The sequence below is a fragment of the Botryllus schlosseri genome, chromosome 12 (genome assembly GCF_051294905.1).
Source record: "Botryllus schlosseri isolate E-star chromosome 12, Bs_hap1, whole genome shotgun sequence".
Taxonomy (NCBI): Eukaryota; Metazoa; Chordata; class Ascidiacea; order Stolidobranchia; family Styelidae; genus Botryllus; species Botryllus schlosseri.
The window spans coordinates 16,892,519-16,918,022 of record NC_137247.1 but is presented as its reverse complement, the minus strand read 5'-3'; the positions used below and the strand labels follow the sequence as shown (position 1 = coordinate 16,918,022).

The following is a 25,504-nucleotide window of genomic DNA, read 5'->3' as shown; positions in this document are numbered from 1 at the left end:
AACGATTCAATTGATTCAAGATAACTTAGTAACCATAAGTACAATAATAACTGATATGAATAAAGTTTGTCGCCATTCGCCACACGACATTTCAATCTCCCAGAAAATCGGTAAATCTAATCCAAATCCTAATCCGTTCCGAAAAAATGTCTAAGCCAAATCCAATCCAAATCCGAAAAAATTTCCCAAATCCTGTTTTTTCAAAACCTAATCCTAATCCATGCTCATCTCTGCTACGTACAGAAAATCTTTGTGTAATAATTGCATATGATGTTTTATCGCTATAACGAGGTATTTGGAAGTCACACTGTCGATTTTCGGGCAATATGTATGTACCCTCAAATTTATAAGTCGGAGCCTAAATCGAAACGTGATTTTATGACAACATTTGAGTTAATATTTATTCTATTTCTTGACGGTTGCGATCAAACATTCTTCTTTGGCTTACTGTAGCTTAGATTATAATACTGAGCACGAAAAGTTGTCACATCTGAGGTATTTAGGGTATATGTGTCATAGGTCCCCGGGTCGTGTGCCATTGGACCCACCGGGTGGGGACCGATGACACGTTCGAGCAACAAATTTTGAACGGCCATAAATATTTTTTGAAAAGACGGATATTCATGTATATGTGCGCGATAGGTAGAGCTTGTATCAAAGTGCTGAGCCAGCAAAAGATCTGCTGTTTTCGGCTGAACATTTTGGGGCCAGCGATCATTTTCCAATTTTTGATCCATCGGTACCACATTTCCCCTACTCATGTAGCCCGCGGCCGCATTCCGGTGTATAGTGGTAATAAACAAGCGGGGGCCAAATATCCACGTTAAACTCACCATGTCCATTGCTGGTACACTCCGGACAAATCTATTTACTCATATCGGCTTACTATGGGCACCGAGATCCTGAATATTGTCATGTTGTGAAGATGAGCAACAGGGATTCGTATACTATAGTCGCGCCAAGCGCGAAAATTTTTTCATGTTCATGAGGGGATTTCGTCAATGTATTATAAGTATTGTTTCACATATTACTATCAAAAATTCATCCTTTCTCGGCCCATGTGAACAGATTCACCGGTAGAGTTTATGCAGTGGGTGTCTTCAAAAACTTAGAGAAGTTATTATTATACCGTGGTGCATCTTTGAGTGGGCCAATTCTCATTAGTCTCCTATGATGCATGCAGGTATTTCTTGACCTCCCATTAGAACTGTCGTTATAGTGGAAATATATTGGATTCGCCCAAACGCAGGCCTACCAGAACAAATAAATTTATTCGGGATGAGGAGAACACGATCAAAAATTGGTATTTCTTTGTGGGGCGCATAATTTTTCTCTGCTGTTCGCATCTGTACGGGGGGGTCTCAGATTACAATGGACACTGCTATATTAATATAAAAAACGAACTCGTATTGACACGCGCGCAAGCGCGAAGAAAATTTCAAGTATAATTCAAATGTTTCATTAATCAGGGAGTCAATTCGTAAATTAAATTTGCATAATATTGACAGCCGCCAACACATCCTAATTGAATTGAGTGTCGACGACCGCATAATTTTTCTTCTACTGCCGCACATTGACCGCCCCAGGATTAAAGAATCAATATTGGGGTTAGTTATAGGCAAGGTAGCCTATTTGCTGGAAAACTATCTACTCGTAAAGCATGGTCTCTTGTAGAGCCATCAAGCCCCCCAGTATTGGCAGTGGTTGGCCATTGCACGCCAAGGCAATATGCGCATTCATATCAGCAAATTATTCCTTCAGCATAGAATGATATTACCACGCCGAACCGCAGGAATAGTGATATTGGACACAGTAGAATGGCTTACTTTGAACAACAACAACAATATGTTTAAACTGAAATCAATTTCGGCATTTCGAAATGGTTCGCTGAGCGTTCTTCCAAAATTTCTCCAAATCGGGCCGCGGGCCGCAAAATATGACTTCGCGGGCCGCATGAGGCCCGCTGGTCGCGTGTTGGTGACCCCTGGCATAAAGCCTCGAAATGATACGTGGGTGGGAAAAGGTTGGGAACCACTGGCCTAAGCTATAGCATCCAATTTGTTGCACATCTGAACAAAATATTGTTAAGTCTCTTCATCATTTTTTTTGTATAACAATTTTTGGTTAGTTTGCGCGAATGAAATTTATTTTCCAAAAAAAGTGCAAATGGAACTCAAAAAGGCTGAAAAGCACTGCGCTAGTTCATTGTAATGCTCAAAGAATTCCGTCGCTGATAAAAGGTTGAAAATCACTGCTCCTGATAGAATATACTGTGTTGTATTTGGATGACCTACTGACGGAATTGCCCAGGTCCGAGGTATTTTGCAGGATATTATCGTTATTCCATTTGTTTGTTGTTGCAGGCCAGATACCATGAAGATATGGCCGACGGCACTTGGATACTTTTACTATCAGTTACTATGTCAATGACGTATGTAGGTGGTTTAGTGGGCTCCCTACTAGCTAACCCTTTGCTGAAATGGTTGGCGCGCAAACAATCGTTGCTGGTATTCCATGGTACCAACACTATCGGACTGATCTTGGTTGCCATTGGACTAAAGGTTGCAATGTCGCATGAGATGGTGATATGCGGAAGATTTGTGGTCGGCATGTCAGCTGGGTTGGGAATGTGTAAGTATGCGATGGCTATATTACACATCATTTGTTGCTCCACAGACTACAAATATGAATCGTTTGAGAAGGCTGCATCATGGACACAAATGTTATTACCGAAATATTTTCTGAAGACCCGAATTCATAAATACAGACAGAATGTATGGCGATTTATTCACGTGCACACGAGGTGTATGACTGATTCGTGTCATACAATTATATTTACATTCGAACTTCTGTACCTCTAACAAGCTCTACAATTATATATATACAGTTGCCTTAGCTTAATCCGTACATTTTGATTCCGCTCAATTTTGGCGTAATTCAGCGAAGAAAATGCTTTGTCCGAATGAAGCTGAACGCAATTGTTCTTTTCTTGGTCATTGGTCATGTGCAAAGGCAGACAACGCAATAAAAATACGGTACTGCTGTATCATAAATGTATTGCATATGTGCTATACTGCAGTAGTTGGCAACAGAGTTGGATCAATTGTAATTTGTAATTGTAATTGAATGTAATTAATTACATTTTTCAATGTAATTGTAATGTAATTGTAATTGAAGCATTTTTATTTTGTGTAATTGTAATTGTAATTGTAATTTGACAAAAATTTTGCTCAATTACAATTTCAATTACATTAAATTGCTATTGAGACCTGACAAGCACAACATAAAACAATTGACTTATAATGCATTTTTTTTAAACGAACGACAAGGAATTTGGTGGATCCATTCGCGAAGGCCATTGACCGCGCCCTTGCGGGCGAAGTTTATTTTTATTTTTACCGCTATGCTGGCCTCGGCTGCCATTCCATACAATTTTTAAATTACTAACCAACCGATGGATTCGCAACACGTGGCTCACGATTGAATACGCCGAGAAGCGAACTGCTGAGCCGGCTAAAAGCAGCAGAATTGATAGTCCCATAGCTGGCGATCCAAGAGTCGAAATTTGATATGTATGGTCGTAATCGAAAGCTAGTGTCGCACTGATTCCGCAATAAAAGTATATTTCCAGGCAATGGTACCATCCCAAAATAGTCGTGGAAGTCTGGGAATCGGCATTGTGCTGAACAATCGCTATGGGCGTAACTGGTAATTGTTGTAGTCATGCTGCTGCAGCGCTCTCACTTTTCAGAACAGTCGGCCTTAAACGGCTATTTTGGAGCAGTTACATTGCCCTGACGAGATTTTATTTTGTATTTTCGGAATTAGTACATCAATAGCTTACGATGAAGACCAGATGCATCAAATTTGGACGCATGGATCGCCAGCTCTAGGACTATAAAGTTTGCTGGTTTTAGCCGACTTTTCAGTACGTTTGTCGGTGCATTCATCCGTGACTCACATATTGCGCATCTTTCCATGGGTTGGCAATCTACAATACGATCTCAGATAACGATGATGCATCGTTATTTCGTCTGGCTAACTAACCAGACCACTGGATATTATATAACGTCTTATCTGACAAAGCACGGTTTTGTTTTTACTCCTCATCCTAATTCCTACGTCCCTCGATAAAAATAATATTGTTTCTTTAATTATATACTATATACGCAAATCCAACACATGCATATATTATAATACTTTTTCAACGACATACTGCACCCTATCCTCAATCCTAACCCATAGGAAATTAGGTAAATAACATTTTACCTTTCCAATTACGTGAGCCATAATTACCTAGCATACAAAACACGCTTACATTACGTCACAGTGACATCTTACATAGCATACTATGTACGCACATCAATGCAATTATTACTACACAATCTGAACTAGACTTGAATTGTTGTTAAATACGTCGCTACGGTTGTCAAGGACCACGGTTGAATTTATGACTATTCAATTACATGTTCAACAGCAGCAATTGTAATTGTAATGTAATTGATGCATGCAAGGAGTAATTGTAATTGTAATTGTAATGTAATTGATGCATGCAAGGAGTAATTGTAATTGTAATTGTAATTTGATATTTTTAGCATGGAGTAATTGTAATTGTAATGTAATTGAAACATTCATGAAAGTAATTGTAATTGTAATTGTAATTGAACTGAAATAATGTAATTGATCCAACTCTGGTTGGCAACGATCACTTAAAACGCACAAGAGGTATGCATTCAGCTTAGTTGCGTTGAACAGTATTTGGGTGCCAAACGATTCATCCAATACTTTGTATAGGCCAACTGTATTACCGTTTAACAGGGCTGTGCGGTTGGAGTCGAAGTGGGAGTTTCACTCATTATTTTCCCTTAATGGAGTCGGAGTTTCACTAATTATTTTCCTTAATGGAGTTGGAGTCACAATTTTTTGCAGCACGCCTTGGAGTCGAAGTCGTGAAAAAGAAACTGGCAGGAGTCGGAGTCGGAGTTTGCGAAAATGCTCCTGACTCCGACTCCAACTTCTTTAATACGAAAACAAGTGCTTTCAAAGTTCTCTTCAAACTACTAATAATAAATAAAATTACTAATAATAAATAAAATTACTAATATTAAATAAAATATGATTTGTACGTATCAACAATGACTGTTATCAGCAACTGTATTGATATAATGGAACATTATTTGCAAATTGCAATGCAGTTGCATAGCTAGGATTAAAGTTGCAATCAAATCGCGACCAACACAGTATTGATGCAATTTTTGGAATTATACCATGATTGTGTAAAAGAGTAAATTTATCGTTTGGTTTTGTAAGTGACAACATCACTTGCAAAATTGATGCAAATGTAACCAAACGCTGCTTCCCGCTTGACAAAACTAACAAAATACTTCAGGTAGCTCAGAAGCTTGGTCGAACTAATGTTTTAAAAAGAGTGCAAGTATTGTCCTAGTCCAGTGGTTCCCAACCTTTTTCGAATAATTTTCGCTCCCCAATATTTACGGATCTAAAAAAGAGGACTTATGTATGGGAAATTTATTCATCTAACTCGGATCGCTGATGAATTGACTAAAAATAAGTTTATTTTTCCGAGTAGGTGCTCTGAAGACCGGTTTGCGTGTCCATTTTCCATTTAGTTGTGACTAGGGCGATATTTTTACCTAAAACAGGGAAGATTTTGACCTAAAAAATCTCAATTTTGACATTTTTTGACCTTGAAAACCTTTTGTTTATCCAGATTTGGACCTCATGTATGTAAATTAGGTGTTTTCCCACATAATGTTAAATTGGTCTAATTATCTTCATTTCTGGTTGGAACTGTCTGTCCTTACGAAGTAGTTTGGCCTGAAAAAACTTATTTGACTTGAAAACTGACAAATTTTTACATGAAAAAACCTAATTTTAACGAAATCTGGACCTATGAAGAATTCCAGTTTTTTGACTTTGTAAACAATTTTGACGATTTTCTGACCTAACGCTACAATTTTAAAAAAATTTTGACATATTTTGACATGTCAAAAAACCGCCCTAGTTATGACCTTTTTCAAGTCAACTTTTGTGTCATATGCAGAATAAGCCGTCTTCACGTGTATTTTTTTGGCCGTGTTAATTAAATATATCTCACGGGACGTTCCAACATTTTCGCCCCCAGTCGCCCCCTTTGGCATTTTTGCCCCCTTGTTTCTGAAAATCGCCCACTGAGGGGCGATATCGCCCACGTTGGGAACTTCTGTCCTAGTCCATGAATACTTGACTACGTGCATGTAGACATAGGCTATTTGAATACTCATTAAATTTCGTTTTTGACTATATCGTTTATTAGTAATGAGTAGGGCGATATTTTTTTATCTAAAAAAACGAAAGATTTTGACCTAAATAGCAGAATTTTGACATTTTTGACCTTAGAAATCTTACTTTTGACATTTTTTGACCTTAAAAATCTTAATTTTGACATTTTTTGACCTTAAAAGTCCTAATTTTGACCAAATTTGACCTAACCTATGCAAATTAGGTGTTTTACCACATAATGTTAGAATTGTACTATACTTCTCTTCATTTCTGGTTGGAACTGCCTGTCCTTAACAAGTAGTTTGGCCTGAAAAAAAACTTTTCGACCTCAAAAACTGACAAATTTTTACATGAAAAAACTTTATTTCAACGAAATCCAGCCCTATGAAGAATTCCTGTAGTTACATCACGTATTATGGTGGAAATCAATAAAAAATGTTGTAGTACAACGAAAGATACTTTCCTATATTCTCGGGTAGAATATATCTGTCCTTACTAGCTTGCGAGGATGAAGAAAGAACGTTCGACAGCAGCAGTTGTTGGCTGACCACACTGAAGTTGTGCGTACACTGCTGGTTACAAACCGTGTTGCTTCATTCTGGTAATGGTGTCTACATCAAAATTTTTCATCATGCGCTTCTTGATATAAGAACCATGCAATGCCAGCGCAGTCATGCTTCAATTGGGATATTGCGGTACGTTGAGCATAACACCATGTCAACCTATCAGTTTCATTTGAATGTCTATGATTCACAATGAGTAGACAATGGGCCGTCAACAACGCAAGGCCTGTAAAGTAAAACGTCAAATGATAAGTTCAGCGACAGTGCAAAATCTACAATACATACGAAATACAGGTTGCAAAAAAGTTCTTTCTTAGTAAACAATTTTAACATTTTTTGACCTAACGCTACAATTTTGACCTAATTTTGACGTTTTTTGACATGTCAAGAAAAATCGCCCTAGTAATGAGAGAGAGTGTGCTTGTCATTAGTGTTTGCAGTGTGTATGTAGAGTAAGAAAGTTTGTAGTCCTACATCTCGGTATTAGTTGCGTACTCGTGTACAGAGCTACGCTCCTATTGTTTTTATCCACATTTTAAATATACATGATGGGATATATATCATGTTTGAATGATTCATACATATTAGAGCAGTTGTTTTTAACCAGCGGTGCATGAACCTCTGGGATATGAAGCACCAAAGTAGGTGGTAGGAAATGCTGTGTGAAATTATACGCTATTTAATGACCAAAATTATTTTGCAAATCAACATAGAGTGGAATAGTATTGATTGGATTTCTCCCACTCGAAAATTTTCTTCGTGCCTCGCGCGATTTCGTGTAAGGAGAGTTGTTGCTTTAATATTGGGTCTGGAATGGCGCCCGGATCACACCAAGACCGATATTCCGGTACACCTGCGACCAAGTAACCTGCATTGTCAGCGATAAACATTTGGACCATAAAAACACATCACGTTGGCGAAACGTTCTATAATAATATCTGCGGTCGCTGAAATGTCTCCTGCCCCTGACATCCACAGTAGTTATTTTGAAAAATCTACGGGGGTCCAAAAGCAGCGTTTGGGTGGCCTGACCATGTTCTGTTTCGATCCTCGATGGGGTCCGAGAAACAATTCATGACAGCATAAGCGGAACCAGCGCTCAGAAGGTTAAGAAACATTGTATTAGAGTATCCGTGACTTGTCTATCTTATAAAGACTTATAACTTCTGAAAAAAAGGAAGGATATTTCTACATGAATACTTCTCATGTTAATTATACAGTGAATATTTCAAGCTGTGTCACAATGAAACAATATTGTATGCCATCGTGAATATTATGTTTGCATATGCCCAATAGTTATATGAAAGTCGTTAAACCGTCACTGTGGCATATAATTGTCGAAGAAAATATTTAGTACTGTTGGAGCCGGAGTTGGAGTTCTGTGAGGAAAATAGTCGGAGTCGGAGCCGGAGCCGGAGTTGAAGTCAGTACGTTCAAAGACTCAGTAGGAGTAGGAGTCGGAGTTGGAGTTGGATTCGGTCTTCTGAAAATGTATGGAGTTGGAAAATTTACCGACCCCCAGCCCTGCGGTGTAACACACACATATAAGGTTAAAATAGTACAGTAATTATTGAAATACATTACTAAAGCCACGCAGCAAGAGCGGATACGGTGTTTTCTCTTGATCATAATGCACCACAAAAACTAACATCAAAAAGCTTTTAGCGAGCCAAGTCTTTTCTTACCCTTTTCTTGCACAAGGTGAACGCGACTGCATCGAAGTAAAAGTGACTACGAAGCTGGCATGGCCGTAATGAGACCATTGTCGATTGTCATTACATGATTCGTCATTGTATTGTTTCAACATGATTACTGATCTTGTGTTCCGTTCCCGAGCATTTTGACCGAATGAAGCGGTTGCCGTGTGAAGCAGTGTCAATAAAAATATAATTGGTGGTAGACGACTGTATTTCTTCAAAGGTTGGCAATTTTCCGATTCCTTTGACACTCCACTTGTAATTACAGGTCGTAAAAGTATTTCTTACAAAATTTGACAATCACTTCTAAAAAATTTTCTCTGGATAATGGTGAAATAGAAATGTCAGATCGTGGCCCACTGATCACGAACGCAGAATAACATTCATTCAGTAGAAACTGCGGGTATTTTGACTTCAATGTGGACACTTGACATGCTCGACGACTGGTTCATTAACGGCTAAATACTGCTCCACAGTTACATTTGATTGAGAGATCTGTTTTATGCATTTCGTGCGGTAATTGGACGGAGAGGACGACCGATGTTGTACTTACGCGAAGCAGGGAGCTCTAGACATCCCTCACATGAAGAAGTCGTTGATTGAAGTAGTAAATACATCAATTCTAATCTTTCAAACTACTGAAACCACGTCAATATATATATTTTTATCAATGGGGATAACCGTCTGTGTAAATCTTTGTCTCGGGGTGACACGTAATCAGCACTACACATATATTTTAGCAATTGTCCCGCTGGTTGTGAATGAGATGTGCGTGCCGAATCGGCGGCAATTTTACGGTGCTGTGTACGGAACCATGCTACCAATCGGAGTGGTTGTCGCGACATTTTTTGCGTGGTACGAAGTAAGATGCTGGCGATATCCTCATCGGACTCTCACGCCAACATCGAACGATCGTGATGTGTGTGTGTGTTCCAGATTTTCGGAAACCAATCGCGACTCCTGGGAACGCTACTTTACGGAATAGTTTACACCGTGATATTTTCGATATGTGCGTACTGGATTCCTGACACGCCTTATCAAGCGTACTTGAGGCGAGGACCAGAGGAGGCCGGCTCTATTTTATGCAAACTGCGTGCGGGTGAAAGGGTACGTTGCTCTGCATAGAACGAAATGGATATCCGGTCGTGATCATTGGTCGATGGTTATGTGCAGAGGTAGTCAAAGTCGTCAAGACAGCTACTCAAGTAGAAGTAGAAGTAGTGACGAAAAAGTCTACTCAAGTACGACTAGAAGTACTTCTTCAGTAAGGCAAGTAAAACTACTTGAAGCAGAAGTAAAATTGACTGACTTTAAATCTACTCAAGTAAGTAGTTTTGAAAACAGTCTTAATTCGTTCGCATGGACTGTCAAAAGCTGCGAATGAGCTATGCGGGAGGTGCAGAGAGCTTGATTGGTATGATACTCGGAATTGAAAGTGAAATACAAATACCACTTCTAAAAAGCGGAAAATATATTTCATGTATTTTGTCTATAAAGCTTCAAAGGTGATCTGCTAGAACAGGTGTAACGTTGAAAAAAGCTGGATTTTCCAGATTAGCAAGACACGTAATGGGCTGCTAGATTGCGATATGATAGGTAATTGCTAGATTGCTAAACGGGAGTTTCAAACGTTATGGTGGGCCATATATTTACTGTGATGAAATATTTGATATGGGCGACAATGCGGTGTGAGCGGAACTAAGCAATCCGGTACCTAAATTATATTCACTGATACTTTCGTGAAAACATATTTGTCACTCCATACCTACTGTGCGCGAAGCGCAACAAAATTTCTGGGCTTTACTTGACTTTCGTGAATATTAAATGTTGGTAGCCCGTGATAACAGCCCCGACATTCCTCAGGCTATCTTTCGTATTGGGGATTAAACTACTTCTACTTAACAAACTGAAAATAGCGAAAAGTAAGTAAGTAGATCACAAAATATTATGAAGTAGAAGTAGAAGTAGATAGAATCAGATCTACTTGAGTAAGTATCAGAAGTAGAGGAAAACTACTTGAGGACTTCCAAAAATTAGAAGTACTTCGTTACTGACCACCTCTGGTTATGTGCATAGGGGAAAATTCCTGGGTGGTGACATAGACCCCTCGCAGTTGGTAATTTTGTTGACGTAGACAGTTGCGTAGAAAAGCCTTGAGAGGCACTTAGGCTACGCCCTCTCCAAATTTTTGACTTGGTCACTATGTCGTCAACAGCGTTAACTCCCTCAGTGTGGATTTATGGCGACCCGGCATTGTTAACCAGAGGTGGTCAATAACGAAGTACTTCTACTTCTTGAAGTACTTGAAGTAGATTTTGACCATCCGCACTACTTATCAAGTAGTTATAATTTTAGACTACTTCTACTTCTACTTGACAGTTTTCAGTTTTTAAGGCAAAAATAGGTGTGGAATACCTACTTACTTACTTACTTACTTGTGAACCACCACAACTACTTTTTCTTTAGTAGAATTTCCGGTGTTACTGCTACTTCTACTTGAGTAGCGACGCTGACTACTTTGACCACCTCTGTTGTTAACAGATTTCTCCATCACACTTCTTTCCAAGATTGGTTTGTTTTGTATTACGGAATATTCTTTTGCATTAGGAAGTGATACAACTAGAGTTAAAGTGCATTGTTCCGGAAAGTATCGAATGTGAAACTGCTGCTGCTGCTGGGTCAGACTTGCAGAAAGAAGCGACGTTGAGAGAAATTTTCACTACACGGCAATACAGGTGACCGATCCACTTCTTGGAATTGTATTACGGATGTGGCCTTATTATTGAATCCATACACAATGTAACCTCTTTTATAAATTGTCATTTTGCACTCATCTAATCTCATACTAGCGGATGAAAAAGTTTCAACAGAGCTGATGCACAAGACCATAGTAGTCAACTGTAGGGATGGGGTGAACCTCTGGAAGGTTCAGGTTCGTGTGAACGCGAACCTTTTTGAAAGGTTCATTGTGAACGCGAACGTGAACCGCGTGACGTCATATTGCTAATTCCAATCCTACATTACAGTGAAGTGATAGCCTATATTAATGTACACCAGTGGTTCTTAACCTTGTCTCCAGCGCCCTCCAAGGGGTGATTTGGATTTTGAATGGGGCGGTATGGGAGGGGCTGGGCTCAGAGGGGCGGTATGGGGGGCGCTGAAGAAAATGGCCTCGCACTAGATGGTGTAGTAAGTATATATAATTATATAGTAGAACAATAGTTCTATATATCCCTGACTTCTCATTGCAAACTAACATTCGACGAAATCTGTCAAATCACGTTTTCCGTTACGCTCATCGTGAAATATCCCCCGACGATGTTTCCATGAATGCGGTGGTTTATTTTAATTATTGTAAAATGAATTTGGCGTACTTTTGGATTTCTAATTCCCCGTTAAAACACTCCCGTTACGCTAGCTACTCCAAGTCGTTTTGACACCTTCCTATCTTTTCATTGTATCACAATTTCGTGGTGTTTTGAAATGATGAACATAATAGTAAACTGATATTTATACCGATAGCTCGGGTTATTTTCCACAAAATGTTTTGAATTAGGTATTGTATCTTGCAGCGCACTGCGTGTCGAAATCGAAAAGGCCTTGCAGGCTACTGTACTTTTGAGAGTGATGCTCTGTACATTAAAGATATTTTGAAGCTTTTTGGCCAAAAGGGTTAGTTAAATATAGTTGTATTTGAGAGCTACAAAATTAAATCGTCAGAGTATTTCTTCGCCGTATCATGAAGGATGATACTGGTTAGTGTTGTTACCCCCATTCATGTTAAAGCTAAGAGTGCAGTACTAAATTTAATGAGAGCAAATCTCTACTACATTCTTAGTTGATTTAGTATAGTCACACAAAGCAATAAAACAAAATCCAATACAATTACCTGCTCCCTATTTCCAATTGCAGAGGAGAATTCGGGATGTGTACATTCGGGCTCTTCAAAAATGACTTATTTTCTCAAATCGTACTGGCTACTTGATAAAATTGTTAGGTTACCTATTTTAAGCCTACACACAAAATTTGGTTCAATTCCAGCCAGTAACCGCTTTGCTACAGGAGAAGTAAGTTTCTATTTATTATTTAAAAATAAATATTAAAAAATTGAATTGAAATTGAACCAAATTTGGTGAGCATCGTTTCTATAGACAGCCTAACACTTTCATGGGGTGAACAGAAAATTTTCAAATTTTTTAATATTTATTTTTATATAATAAATAGAAACTTACTTCTCCTGTAGCAAAGCGGTTACTGGCTGGAATTGAACCAAATTTTGTGTGTAGGCTTAAAATAGGTAACCTAACAATTTTATCAAGTAGCCAGTACGATTTGAGAAAATAAGTCATTTTTGAAGAGCCCTAGTGTACATCGATGTCGAACCAAGTGTTATGAGGCCGTAGGCCTTAAGCGATGGTTGTTATAACCAGGGCTTTGGAGCAGCCGTAAATTTGCATAGCTCCAGCTCCGGCTCTGGAGCTTTCTTGTATCATACAATAGCTCCGGCTCCAGCTCCGGAGCCAGATTATTACCACTGATCCGGCTCCAGCTCGGGCTCCGGCTCTGAAAACTATCGAAGGTGTCTGTCTATATCAGGATTGGGCAACCCGCGGCTTCCGGGCCATATGTGGCCCGCGAGAAGGTTTTGAGTAGCCCGCGAGCTAATTTCCCACCATATTATCGAAATCCTGCTATATTATCGAAATTGAATTGCTCAGATTGTGAACTTGCAAGGCCAACCAAAAATATGATTAGTCTGGCGCCGAAACTTGGGATGTTGATGACTAATATATCAGTTCCGACGCATTGGCAGATCCAGGGTCCAGTCACATTCTCAGTAAATCGTCGTACATTACAATAAACTAAAAAAGTAGTAAAATTTTTCTTCCCGCTTCGCATGTTTAATTGTCACACAATTTTTTGCTTTGTAGCCTACCCCCTCCTGAAAATGAAAAAATGCCTGATTTAGCCGATTGAGTTTAAAGGGGCACTGCGCTCTAAAAATGATGTGGTCTCAAATTGAAGGTAAAAACGAACAAAAATTTTTGGCCGCGGCCATTTCCTCCAGAACGCCGCGGTAATGGAGCTGCAATTTATTGAAATTTCTACAAGACCAGCTGCCGCGGCTGCTTTACCCGCTACATGGCACGATGTCTTCATCGTCGCACTTGCTCGACGCGATAAGGCAGTCACGCAGGGAACGAAACTTAGACACATTTCCTTCAAAACATCGGCTGACAACTATCTAAAATTCGTTCTCTGCGTGACTGCCTAATCGCGTCGAGCAAGTGCGACGGTGACGATATCGTGCCATGTAACGGGTTAAGCAGCCGCGGCAGCTGGTCTTGTAGAAATTTCAATAAATTGCAGCTCTATTACGGTGGCGTTCTGAAGGAAATGGCCGCGGTCAAAAATTTTTGTTCGTTTTTACCTTCAATTTGAGACCACATCATTTTTAGAGTGCAGTGCCCCTTTAACTATATTCGCAATTACGAGAGAAAGTCTTCTCGCGTTTGCGCTCGCAGAAAGGTCGTCGACGATAAAATGTAGGCACAAAATGATTGTCGTATATTAGCGGAAATCTTCGATATCGATATGTCTAGATGCCGAATAGTCCTGTCCTTGCAAACTGAGCCCAGCGGGCGGTATACATTCGACCCACAATATACCCAAATAATAATATTATAAACTTTGAAAATTTGACGCGCCTGGCGCGGCTAGTGGGCAACGCATTCGTTCGTCAATTTCATGTGGCCCTTCAGCCGAAAAGATTGCCCCCCTGGACTGTAGATTCCTAATTTACCCGTAGGTTAGTTATCTATAGTAATCTAGAGTCTATCAGCCGTCAGTAACATCGGATGCAGTAACGAAGACATAGGTGCCGCCGTGCCGACTTGTGACGTTATAATGAATACTTGTCAATTGTCGATAACATCATAGTTGCACTTGAACGCACTTTACTCCATGCCGTTTCTGTGTACACTGTACAGTATTCAAATTCTGATGCGGCGTTTTAACACTGGCACTGAACTCGTTAACATTAAGCCATACAGCTCAATTCAATCTTTAAATGTGCGATTATTATTCAACTGTAACTGTAGTGAGAGCAATATGGGCGGATATCACGACCTGATAAATGGAAATTCGATTTGTACCAAATAGCCAATGGTTTGACGTTCGGTATTGGTGCACTCGTTACCGGTCCGTCCGGTGTCGATCAAGTTTATCGGAATATAATATTCCCCCGTTTAAACGAATCGAATAATCGAATCAAACACTGTGCCATACACATGCTCAATGCCCATAACGAATTAAACTATGCACATTGCACATTGCACATTTACAATTCACAGTGCGCTATAATCCGGGAATACTAGAGTATCAAGCCGACATCAAGAAAGAATTTACGAAACAGATGATTACAAATTGGAAATCGCGTATCAAATCAGTAATTTGTTTCCAACGTAAAATACCTATGGGCAGGCCACTTTAAATTGTACTTTTGGGTCTCAAAAGTACAATTTAGTATAAAATAAAATTTCTGTCGAGTATAAAATAAGGATTTTTCTTTTTTTTTGTTTACCGTGTTCCGGTGTTTGTCAGTTCACCGGAGTTTCTAAGAAACGCATTTGCGGGTTTATCGCTTCCGTTCGGGCCCTGCTGGCTCCACAGGTGCTGCCTGGCGGTTAGGTGGGGAGACCGGCGGCGGCGGGGGTGCAGATGCCGCACCGCAATGGGGTTCTTCCTGCGCAGCGCTGTGTGTGTGGCTTTGCTCGCACGGCGGGATTGATATTCGCTTCATTCCATTCCACGCTCAGCTCATCTTCCTCTTCCTTTGTTCATTTTTTTTTCTGTTTTGTGATCTATCGCAGCCCAAATTAAATTGCCATAGTAGGCCTCCAAATTTCCTCTTTCTCGCTCCTATAATCTAAACTCTAGTGAGTGAGTGAATCATCTCGACTATAGGTTGTAACTTGGCACGGCTGACAATCCCTGCTGAACTGTACAAGACCGGAATATACTGTTGCAGTGTATATACCGGCAGTAGGTTGCTAGGTTGAATCAGTTCTTAAGGGGGGAAGGTACACACAGATCATCAAAATTTTTTATAATTTTTTTTATTGCAGAATTACAAAGTATGAAACTTGCTCTTTCATAAAATATAATCATCTTGCATGATTTCAAGCAATAAGTAGGTTAAAACTGATGATGAAGTTGCGTGACAACCTGACAACAGCAACTACAGAGCTTCGTGTGGAGGATGGCTTCCAGGGTGAATTAGAATACGTCAGAGTGGAATCAGTTTCTGTTTCCATGACAAATGTTCCGGAGTTCATCCTCGACTTAGGACTTTTTGTACAGGCCAAACTTGATAAAATCTCGGAGGCTATAAGGAACACTGTTCAAAGGGGAGTCAGCCTTCTGGTTTGCACCCTATTTCATGGCGTCTGTGATCTCCTGGTAAACAACGCGGACATCAAAAACAACGAGATACCACCGACGCTCCCGAAGGAACTGGTGTTGCGTCGTTCAGCTGTCTCTGACTTGGTTCGCGAACAGTCAGGACGCCTTCGAGCAGCTGGTTGGGCCGAAGAAAAACTCGAGGATGTCGAGACGGAGCACGCTCATCAACTGAGGGACTTTTACAGAGACCATGACAATTTCCGCATTACGTTGGAGGATGAGGGCCCTGACAGCAGCTTCAGGGACGCTTGGGGTGTCCTCGAGGGTATGAACAATGAACATCCACCTGCCCACCTCAAAGGACTACTGCGGAACGCTCTCGACCGTGTTTCCAACGACGGCACCAGTGCAGGCGGATTTTTCCGCCATCGGAATTGAAAAGGATGACTACCGGGAGAGCCTGACCGATTTCCCGCTCGAAGGCTGCCTTCATGCAAAACAGTTTCAAGAGCTGCAGAAACTTGTGTGATTTTTGGTTGGATCATTAAACTTGAAACACCGGCAGGCGGAGTAACGCAAAACACGAGCTTGTTTTCACATAAAAGACTCAGTATGGTACCCTCCTACGCCAGGAAAGCCATTTTTCATGAAATTATAATTTAGTATAATTTAAAATTCTGGTTGAGTATAAAATAAGCTATTTTTGCTAAATTGTACTTAAGTACCATTTATAGACCCCTGCCTATGGGTCCTGACATCGCATTGAGTAGCTCGTACCGCGACAATTGTTTGCTGAGTGTAACGGCGTTTTGGCTACTCTTCTGCGATCCCCTATTTAGCCTACGGTCGAAAATCCTCACTGGAGTGAATGACGATCATGCGCAATAATGAATTCCAATTCGCATGCATAATTGCATACAAAATACCACTGTCCAATTTCGCGGCCCGATTAAAGAACTATCACGAAAGAACGAGTATTTGCTCATCCGATTCATAGCAACGATGAGATGGAATTTCTCGGCTCGTGCTCGTCATATCGACATGTGCAACGAAATCACGTTTTATACTCTCTCCCATTTCGCGTAATACATAGTGATCATTATTTTTGAACCGTACAATTGGCCAACAATGTTGTGCTGATGAAATTGCGGGTATGCCGAATACCCACAATATTCACAATAATATTTAGCATACCGAGGTTCGGCACTCATGTATGAAAATTGAACATTGAACATATGGCTGCTCTACTGTTAAATCCCAAGGAACATGGTTCGTCGGAAAAGGTAGCGCCAAAGAGGAAAAGATTCCTAATTTCGCGAAAGCCTGCTGATCAATTATGTGAACTCAGCAGATATGGTTGTTGCATATATAATAGCATCTTATGAAATACTTCGGAGCCGGAGCCACCCCTCATATAACTAGCTCCAGCTCCGGCTCCGGCTCCGGCTCCGACTGAATTTTATGTAGAGCTCCGGCTCCGGCTCCAGCTCCGGTAAAAATGCACGGCTCCGGGGCTTCGGCTCAGGCCCCGGCTCCAAAGCCCTGGTTATAACAACCTGGATTTGATCCCGAAAATAGAACATATAATTATACCGTTAATCAGTCTAGTGGTCTAATAGTGAAGTGCCGACCCGAAATCAGACTTCGACCATTTACTCATTGTTTTTTACTACAGTCCTTAAAATAAGGGGGCGCCACACCAAGGCAATTGTTGAAAGGGGGCGCTGGAGAAAAAAAGGTTAAGAACCACTGATGTACACGATACCTAGCGACGACTCGGACCACACCATACCACACTGCTGAAGTACATATTGACGTTTAAAACGTCGCCAAATGTGTCAACTGGGGCAATCAAATGATAAAATAATCCCATAAAATCAATATCTTCCGTCGCTTCCAACAATTTCGACGCGGATTTGCAAAGGATTATATAAGCTTACACAACAGTTTTGGCCGGACCGGACAATGTACTCAGCGTTGATATTGAGCAGGGTGTAAAATGGGTTTCTATACTTGCTACGAATATTTCCCCATTAAGAAGTTATACACTTATACAGCAGTAGTCAACACCGCAATCGCACGGATTTGGTTGTTATGATGCAATAAACACATGAAGTCAAGCTTGACCCCGTACGCCTGCTAGATTTTTTGAATGAGATAACGATATCAATTTCATTGATTGGTTGAATAAGCGTCGTTCGTTGACTACATGTAGTGTATTTCGCTCTTGATGTTGTGTGGGTCAAGCTAACAGAAGAGAGAGTCACTAAATATTCACAAACGGAAAGCTGAATATTTCGAGCAAACTTTTGTAACAAAGCAAGTGAAATTTTTGAGATTGTCAATGTGCTTTCTCGTCAAGTGTTGATTTTTTTTATTCTGCCAGCGCCATGCATAGAGTGGCCCTCAGTGGAAATGCAATAAATTTACACCAATGATGTTGTATTGAAGTGAAAATTGCAATACACGAAAAAGGTTCACAGTGCAGAACCTACCGAGGTTCGTCTGTGAACGTGAACCTCTAAATTTCTGAGGTTCACACACAGAACGCGAACGTGAACCTCACGTTCACACCATCCCTAGTCAACTGTACAGACAACAACAGCTGGTAGGATATTCGGCACTTACCCGATTTATTCCGTCCATCACTCGAAATAACAGGCACTGACACAGAGGAGAATCGGCACTGAATGGTGAAACCGGATAATGGATGCAGATAACTGCTAGCAGCCACATGTTATGAGCAATGTTACCTTGCTACCCCTGGTTCGATGTAATTGCGTAATGTGTAGCCTACGTGTATGTGGCTTTTGTCATATAATCAGGGTTGCCATACCGTCCTTATTTCTAAGATTTGTCCTTATTTTTAAGTGCCACGTATTAGAAAACTCGACTGTCCTTATTTCTAAGAAATGTCCTTCTTTTCGACTTGCGTCCTTATTTTGTCTTATTTTGAGCAACTAGAACTTATATCGATTTCCTCCGGTATCTGTGTTGCATAATATTCTAAAAGTATGCTGTTGCGTCGAGATTTTATGACATTATTATTGAAAGGAACTCCCGTAGCGTACAGAACAACCGATTTGACCTATAAGTGGTGAGATTGCGAGGGCAGTGAGTGGTATAGGCTAGTAGTTTCGGCTGTACCAAGCTATCGCAGCGGGCGTCATTTTAGTAGCAAACAGCAATACAAGGTTTCTGCCGTCTATAGTCAGCAGAATAAGCTGTGGGGAAGGTAGCATTTATTGCGTACTGGAAAAGAGCGCAGTACAGTCGACACTTGGGTTAAAAATAGTAAATCTATTAATCATTGGTAAATTTATCTGAATTATATTGCACATATAGTTTCAGCTACTAATAAGGCTAGATCTGTTGAGTTAAAATGAGCAGGCGTAAGAACGTTTTTCGTGACGAATATGAGAGATAATTCAAAGGAAGCTTGAGGGGCGGGTGTTTCGCACATTGCAATATCTGCAATTGTGACATTAACCTGGAGGCCATAGGAAATACCACTATTTCAACTCACATTGATACTCCAAAACATAAGAAGTGTGTCTTAATGATTGATTCGAGCCAGTCGATGAATAATTTCTTCACAAATCGATCATTACCAACGGCCACAGACTACTAGGCAGCTGCTGATGAGGGTATTTGGGCATTTCATACTGTCAAACACCTGCAATCATTCCTCTACAACGATTGCACATCGCCATTTTCCAAAGCAATATTCCCCGATTCCAGCATCGCAAAGAAGTTTGCTTCGGCCAGGACCAAGACTACAAGCATTTTTCTTGCTCCATACGCTCAAAAAATTATTTTGTCTAAACTTGATGTAGCCCCCAGCCTTTTTCCATCTTGGTTGACGCCTCTAATAAGAACGAGGTGAAGAAGTTTGATTTATCACCCTATGGGGGCCCACGCCAACGTGTTTTTTTGGGGTGGGGCTGACGAAGTGCTGTCTCGGCTCTAAGTAAAGGTAAACCTAGACCTGCGCTGTCGTGAGATCCATGAAGGATTTTTCAATAACAAGGAGTTGCGAGAGCAGGTTGTTTCATGCCAAAAGTATGTAATGTGATATGCCACTGCTCATATAAATACAAAGTATCTACAAAATCGCTTTTAATGATAATCTAATTTTCCGACTGTCCTTATTTTTGGGTCCATGTCGATGGCAACCCTGCATATAATTCTAGATCTTGTATGCAGCGGGATGAAGCATCCAAGATAGAACAACAGTTTCATTGTATAGATCAGTGACGTGCGGCGGGATTCATGGTGGTGATGCACTGGCCCCTTTAGCGTCATATTTACAAATATATAAACCCAGAACGGTAGCTGATTTAGTAGACATTTGTTGCTTATCACTCAGGCTGCGTAAGAAACTACCATACATATCCACAATTAGTGGTGTGGGTCAGTGATTACCAACCGCGGCTCTTAGAGCCGCATGCGGTTCCAAGGTAGCCTTCCTGTGGCTCTGATTGACCTCTACATGTGCCACAAAAATACAATAGACGACATTTGTTGTTTCTTTGTTTCTAGGAATAGTTATAGTCAATTTCTGAATGCTGAAATGGGGGATATTATTTCTGTCCAAACTAAAGCCGTCCCAGGCCGCTTCTGAAAACGGTGCAAGAGAATTCTTGCACACTATTATAGCGTCAAACGCATGGATGAATACCTGTCAGAAAAGGATACTTCTTGAGTTCTCTTGGTCATAGACCTTTAAATATTGTCTCTGTCAAGAGCAAATTTCGACGCAATTTACTAACATCACAATAACGGCTCATAGTCAAGTAAAAATTGCAATAAGGCCAACATTACTCACCGAATACCCCCCCCCCCCCCCGCAAACTGGTGCAATACGTGCTGGAATGTATGAAGAGCTATCACATAGCGACATAGAGTATGTTGTAGTAATGATATGCATTTTCAATTTATTTCAATGTACAGCACTCGCCAATCTGCGTCTATCAATGCTAAAATAGCCGATATATATTTTATAGAAGTCTATGTGCAATTGTGCATGCTTTTGAATTAACTGGATGGTGAGATCCAGAGGTAGGCAAGCTACCTTCAAAATTTTCTTTAGAAGTAGCCTACTAGAGTGTTTTCATGCGGCTCCATACGTGGCCTATAGCCCATAGCCTACTCTGAAGTTTGCAATGCGGCTCTAACATCCAAAAAGCGTGGGAACCACTCGTGTGTATGGGAAATACATAGCAGCTGCATCAGTATGGGAGTGTAATTGCTCTGTACTACAAGTTGGCCGTCGCAAATAAATGATTTATACTGCATAGTCACAGTCAGTTTGCGAAGTCGATAGCCCATTGTATCACTGCGCTGCGACTGTCGGATTGTTAGCTAGCAATTGCTGAGAAAAATTCGTCCATGCCTCATCTGGTTTTTGATTCTCGGCGCAGTCATGATATGTAAAAAAGCGGAATTTCACATTCCTTGGCTAGGGGGGTCTGTTGCTCTGACATTCATATTATTTAGATTTTCGGAAGCAGTTCGAAAATAGCTTTCGATCGATAACAGGTAATATAAATTATGAGCTGTTCATAATGAATTGCGCCCGTCTGTGCTATATTTTTGAGTAATAAATATGCAAATTCCATGATTTTAGGCATAAAAATGTTTAAAATTTAGTCATTCATGTAGGCTACTGTACATCGATAAAAGATAGCTATAATTATTGGGTTTATAATCAGAGAATGTTTCACGATTTTGTTTTACTTAACCTTAAGACAGCTAGCGAGGCACTGACTCCCTTGCCTCCCTTGACCGCACGTCACTGGATTCATAAGAGATTAGCAGTGACGGCTCGTACTATAGGACAACTGGGGCATTGCCCCACCTAAAATTCTGTTCAATAACAATTATTTACCAGTTATAGACGCACAGCAATCAATATATACCGAGATCACAGCGAAATCCGCATTCTTCTTGTGCTTTCACTTGTAAATGCCCATACCTATAGCGAAGTCTGCTAAAATCGAATTCTATTCTGTGTTTTCGCTTAGTGAATGCCTAGCCGAGGCTTGCCCCGGTAGCGATCATAACAAGCTTTCACTGTCTATTCTCTCAAAGCCGCGCACAATAAAGAAACGGTGATTTACTCTCTTCTATTCATAAAATTACAGAGCAAGTGGGGCAACCTTGCCTTGTTGCCCTTATGGTGTGATGTAACAATCGTATCTATATCTGAACCAGGTTACCGCCGTGTTCGTTGAGTCGACCTTTGCTGGTATAGGTCGATTTTGACGGTGTTTCTCACCATGATAATTTTTGAAACTTGGTATGTTATCTCGTGGAGGTGGTATTTAACACTGCTCCAAGTTTCAGTTGCTACTTAAATATTAGGGTAGTAATTTCGTTTCCGAAATTCAGTGTGTGCTGATGTATCATGTACAGCGAACAGATTTTACTCAAAAGCCGGTATTGGTCTCTATTGATTTTGACGATGTTCCTTACCGAGATCAGTCATGACAGTTGGCACGGTAAGTCTTAATGTTATTATCGAACGCTGTGCGAAGTTTTAAGTTTGCCACTGAACTATGTTAGTGGTAAATTCGTTTCCTAAGTTTAGTGAGAGCTGACTCGTCATTTATCGCTAACAGATTTACGCAAAAGCCGCTATTGGTCGCTATTGTTTTTAACGATGCTCCATACCTAGATCTGTCATGGGCTTTTGCACGGTATGTTTTGATTTTAGTCTCGAACGCGGTGCCCAGTCTCAACGTTGGCACCGACCAATGAGTTCCGAGGCTGCTATCCGTAGTTCTTCAAAGACAGTTCAAAATGATGGTTTGGATTCAATATGACAGGCGCAATCTATGAGATAACAATTGCGTAAATGCGTATGTGTCCGAACTCTTTGACCTTTTCAGTTAGGCTTACGCAATCTCTCGAGTTCTAGTCATTAGAATTATTCAGGTCAATTGCGAACATGAATCGTGTTGAATCTTTGCTCCGTACTCCGTTGCCTTTAGAGCGAAAATTAGAGGCCTAATAATTCTCCATTGATCCAATCGTACGTCGGGCGCCTCCGCTTTGGTTGCCTATCACCTGGTCGTAACACACCAGGATCGTGTACGAAACACTTTCGGACGGGCTTAGAAAAACTAGGGCCAATCGATTTGCGTAATCTCTACCACGAAATCATAACGCATGCTACTAAGGATGCCCTGATGATTGATTCGTGGCAAAGGGGCGATTCTTAGTTACTGTACATTTTGTAAAAGAATCCTTTGAATGAATAAAAAGTGTTCATTTTGTAAAACAATCCTTTGAATAAAAAAAAAATGACTAAAACATTTGTTACCAGACTTCAAGTCGCAGCTCCTACGTTTAAAATCACTGTTGTCTGGAAATTCATGTGACCATCATAAAGTTACTTTTATACGTTGGAAAACGCCATTGTGACGTCATTTTGATAAAAAGTCTCTTGTAGCCCTTGCCCCACCATCCGATATTGTCACGAGCCGCCACTGGAGATTAGAGAGGGCGATGGTAGTAGACTTCATAGCCAACGATTCCCAGCAGACCTGTCAGATTTGAGTAATAATTAAGTCCTATAAGGTAAATTTGAAATCTGTGTACACTTGATGTATGCTTGATGTATTATCAATCGGAATCAGATCAAATTATTCTATTCCTGTTTTCGGCAATACAAGAGAAAAAAGCTATCGCTCATCTTCGCTATTTAGCAGTAAAAATCTTGTTTCAGAAATCATTTTCTGGTTGTCGTATTGATATTCAGTCTACTGATGGCATGCGGGTTCAGCAATGTTCTGTCTTTCTCCGACAAAATATTCAGAGAGGCGGGATTGCCTCCGGATGTGGGGACTCCGGCTACTATGGGAGCGTTCTTTATTTCAGCTCTGGCCTCTGTTGGTGCGGTAAATATCAATATCTTTTCGTTCGGCAGCTATGCTAGAAATCGGGTGCCTTTATTTTGTACATGCAAGCTAATGAAAAGCTAATGCAGCTAATTAAGCTAATGAAAAGCTAAGTAAGCTAATGAAAAGCTAATTAGGCTAATGAAAAGCTAATGAAAAGCTAATTAAGCTAATGAAAAGCTAATTAAGCTAATGAAAAGCTAATTGAGCTAATGAAAAAGTAAGCTAATGAAAAGTAAGCTAATGAAAAGCTAATTAAGCTAATGAAAAGCTAATGAAAAGCTAATTAAGCTAATGAAAAAGTAGGCTAATGAAAAGTATGCTAATGAAAAGCTAATGAAGCTTATGAAAAGCTAATTAAGCTAATTAAAAAGTAAGCTAATGAAAAGTAAGCTAATGAAAAGCTGATTAAGCTATCTAACAACTATGCTGTAGCACGGGGGCCTTTCGATCCGCCTGGCGGGAGCAGACCTTTTAACGTGGCCCATGCATTTCAAAGGGGAGTTTGGACTTTGAAAATTTTCGAGCTCGCCTATACTTTAACGCGAGCGACATAACTGCTGCAACTTTGCCGCGCGTCGCCTAACCCAAAACACGCAGCCCTATGGCAAACCGCCTATACCCGCTCGGATCGGTCCCAGATTTCGTGTGAGCCTAGTCGTGGGGGTGTTTGGCCGAGAAAATTTTTAGAAATTTTCCGAAAAATTTTCCCGACTTCAGCGTGCGCCGCTTCGACCGATAGCAGAAAGTCGGGAATCGATAAAATTGAAAAATCATAAAATTTCTGAAAAATCGACCGAAGTCCAACTTCCCTATACCTTAGCACGGGGACGAAATCGAAAAAAAGTCCGAAATTTTTCTCCCCCTCGAAACACCCCTAGTCGCGTGTTGCTCTCCCTATTTCAAGACACCCCGTGAAAGAATTATCCGGATCGGACAAAGGGTATGGCATCCAGAGCCGATCGAAAGTCGCTTTTTGGGGCCCTTTGATCGGACATATATCGGCTCCGGATATCCCGATCCGGATGATTTTTTTCTCCGACTTCGCCTCTTTGCGGCGCTTCCAACGAGGGGTCGAGCTTGGGGCTGGGCCTTACAGGAGCCGAGCTATAACACGAAACGTCGTATCTCGGCTCCTGTGCGTCGTAGAGCTAAGCGGATAGTCGATTCGAGCTCCTAATGACAGAACGAGGATAAAAATCTGAAATCTTTCTGCGACCTCTTAGAGCAGTGGTTCTCAACCTTTTTCGGTGGCAGGGCCAAATTTAGAGTTTCAGAGTGCGGTCGGGGCCGCACGAATACCAGGGCAATAAAAGGAACCCAAAATAGTCACCAAAATATGAATATTGGCCTTGTTCCGATCATTCGCTTGACGCCATTGGCCATTGTGTTGCCGCGCTCCCGTTGTTCAGAACAATCAACCTTTGCTGGCTATTTCGGAGTAGTTTTATTGCCCTGGCGAGATTTCAATTCGTATTTTTGGAATCAGTGCGACACTTGCTTTCGATAAACACCGACATATCAAATTATTCGGACGCTTGGGTCGCGAGCTATAGGACTACCAATTATGCTGCTTTTTGCCGGCTAAGCAGTACGCATCTTGGCGTACTCAATCGTGAGTCACAGGGTTGTAACCAAGTCACAAAGCTCCGAG

General features: G+C 40.7%; 1 protein-coding gene and 1 long non-coding RNA gene across 2 annotated transcripts in view; both read left to right on the top strand.

The window, feature by feature from the left end:
- Positions 1 to 25,504, top strand: part of LOC145451771 (uncharacterized) — a 135,355-nt gene that overhangs the window by 63,526 nt on the left and 46,325 nt on the right. The gene's annotated exons all lie outside the window — the stretch shown is intronic.
- The window catches only part of LOC145451767 (solute carrier family 2, facilitated glucose transporter member 5-like), a 64,370-nt gene that overhangs the window by 34,326 nt on the left and 4,540 nt on the right, over positions 1 to 25,504 (top strand). Inside the window, exons 3-7 of the mRNA XM_080330007.1 lie at positions 2,364 to 2,631; positions 9,283 to 9,404; positions 9,479 to 9,649; positions 11,150 to 11,277; positions 23,679 to 23,850. Of these exons, the coding sequence (XP_080186133.1) occupies positions 2,364 to 2,631; positions 9,283 to 9,404; positions 9,479 to 9,649; positions 11,150 to 11,277; positions 23,679 to 23,850 (861 nt within the window). The remainder of the gene's footprint in view (positions 1 to 2,363; positions 2,632 to 9,282; positions 9,405 to 9,478; positions 9,650 to 11,149; positions 11,278 to 23,678; positions 23,851 to 25,504) is intronic.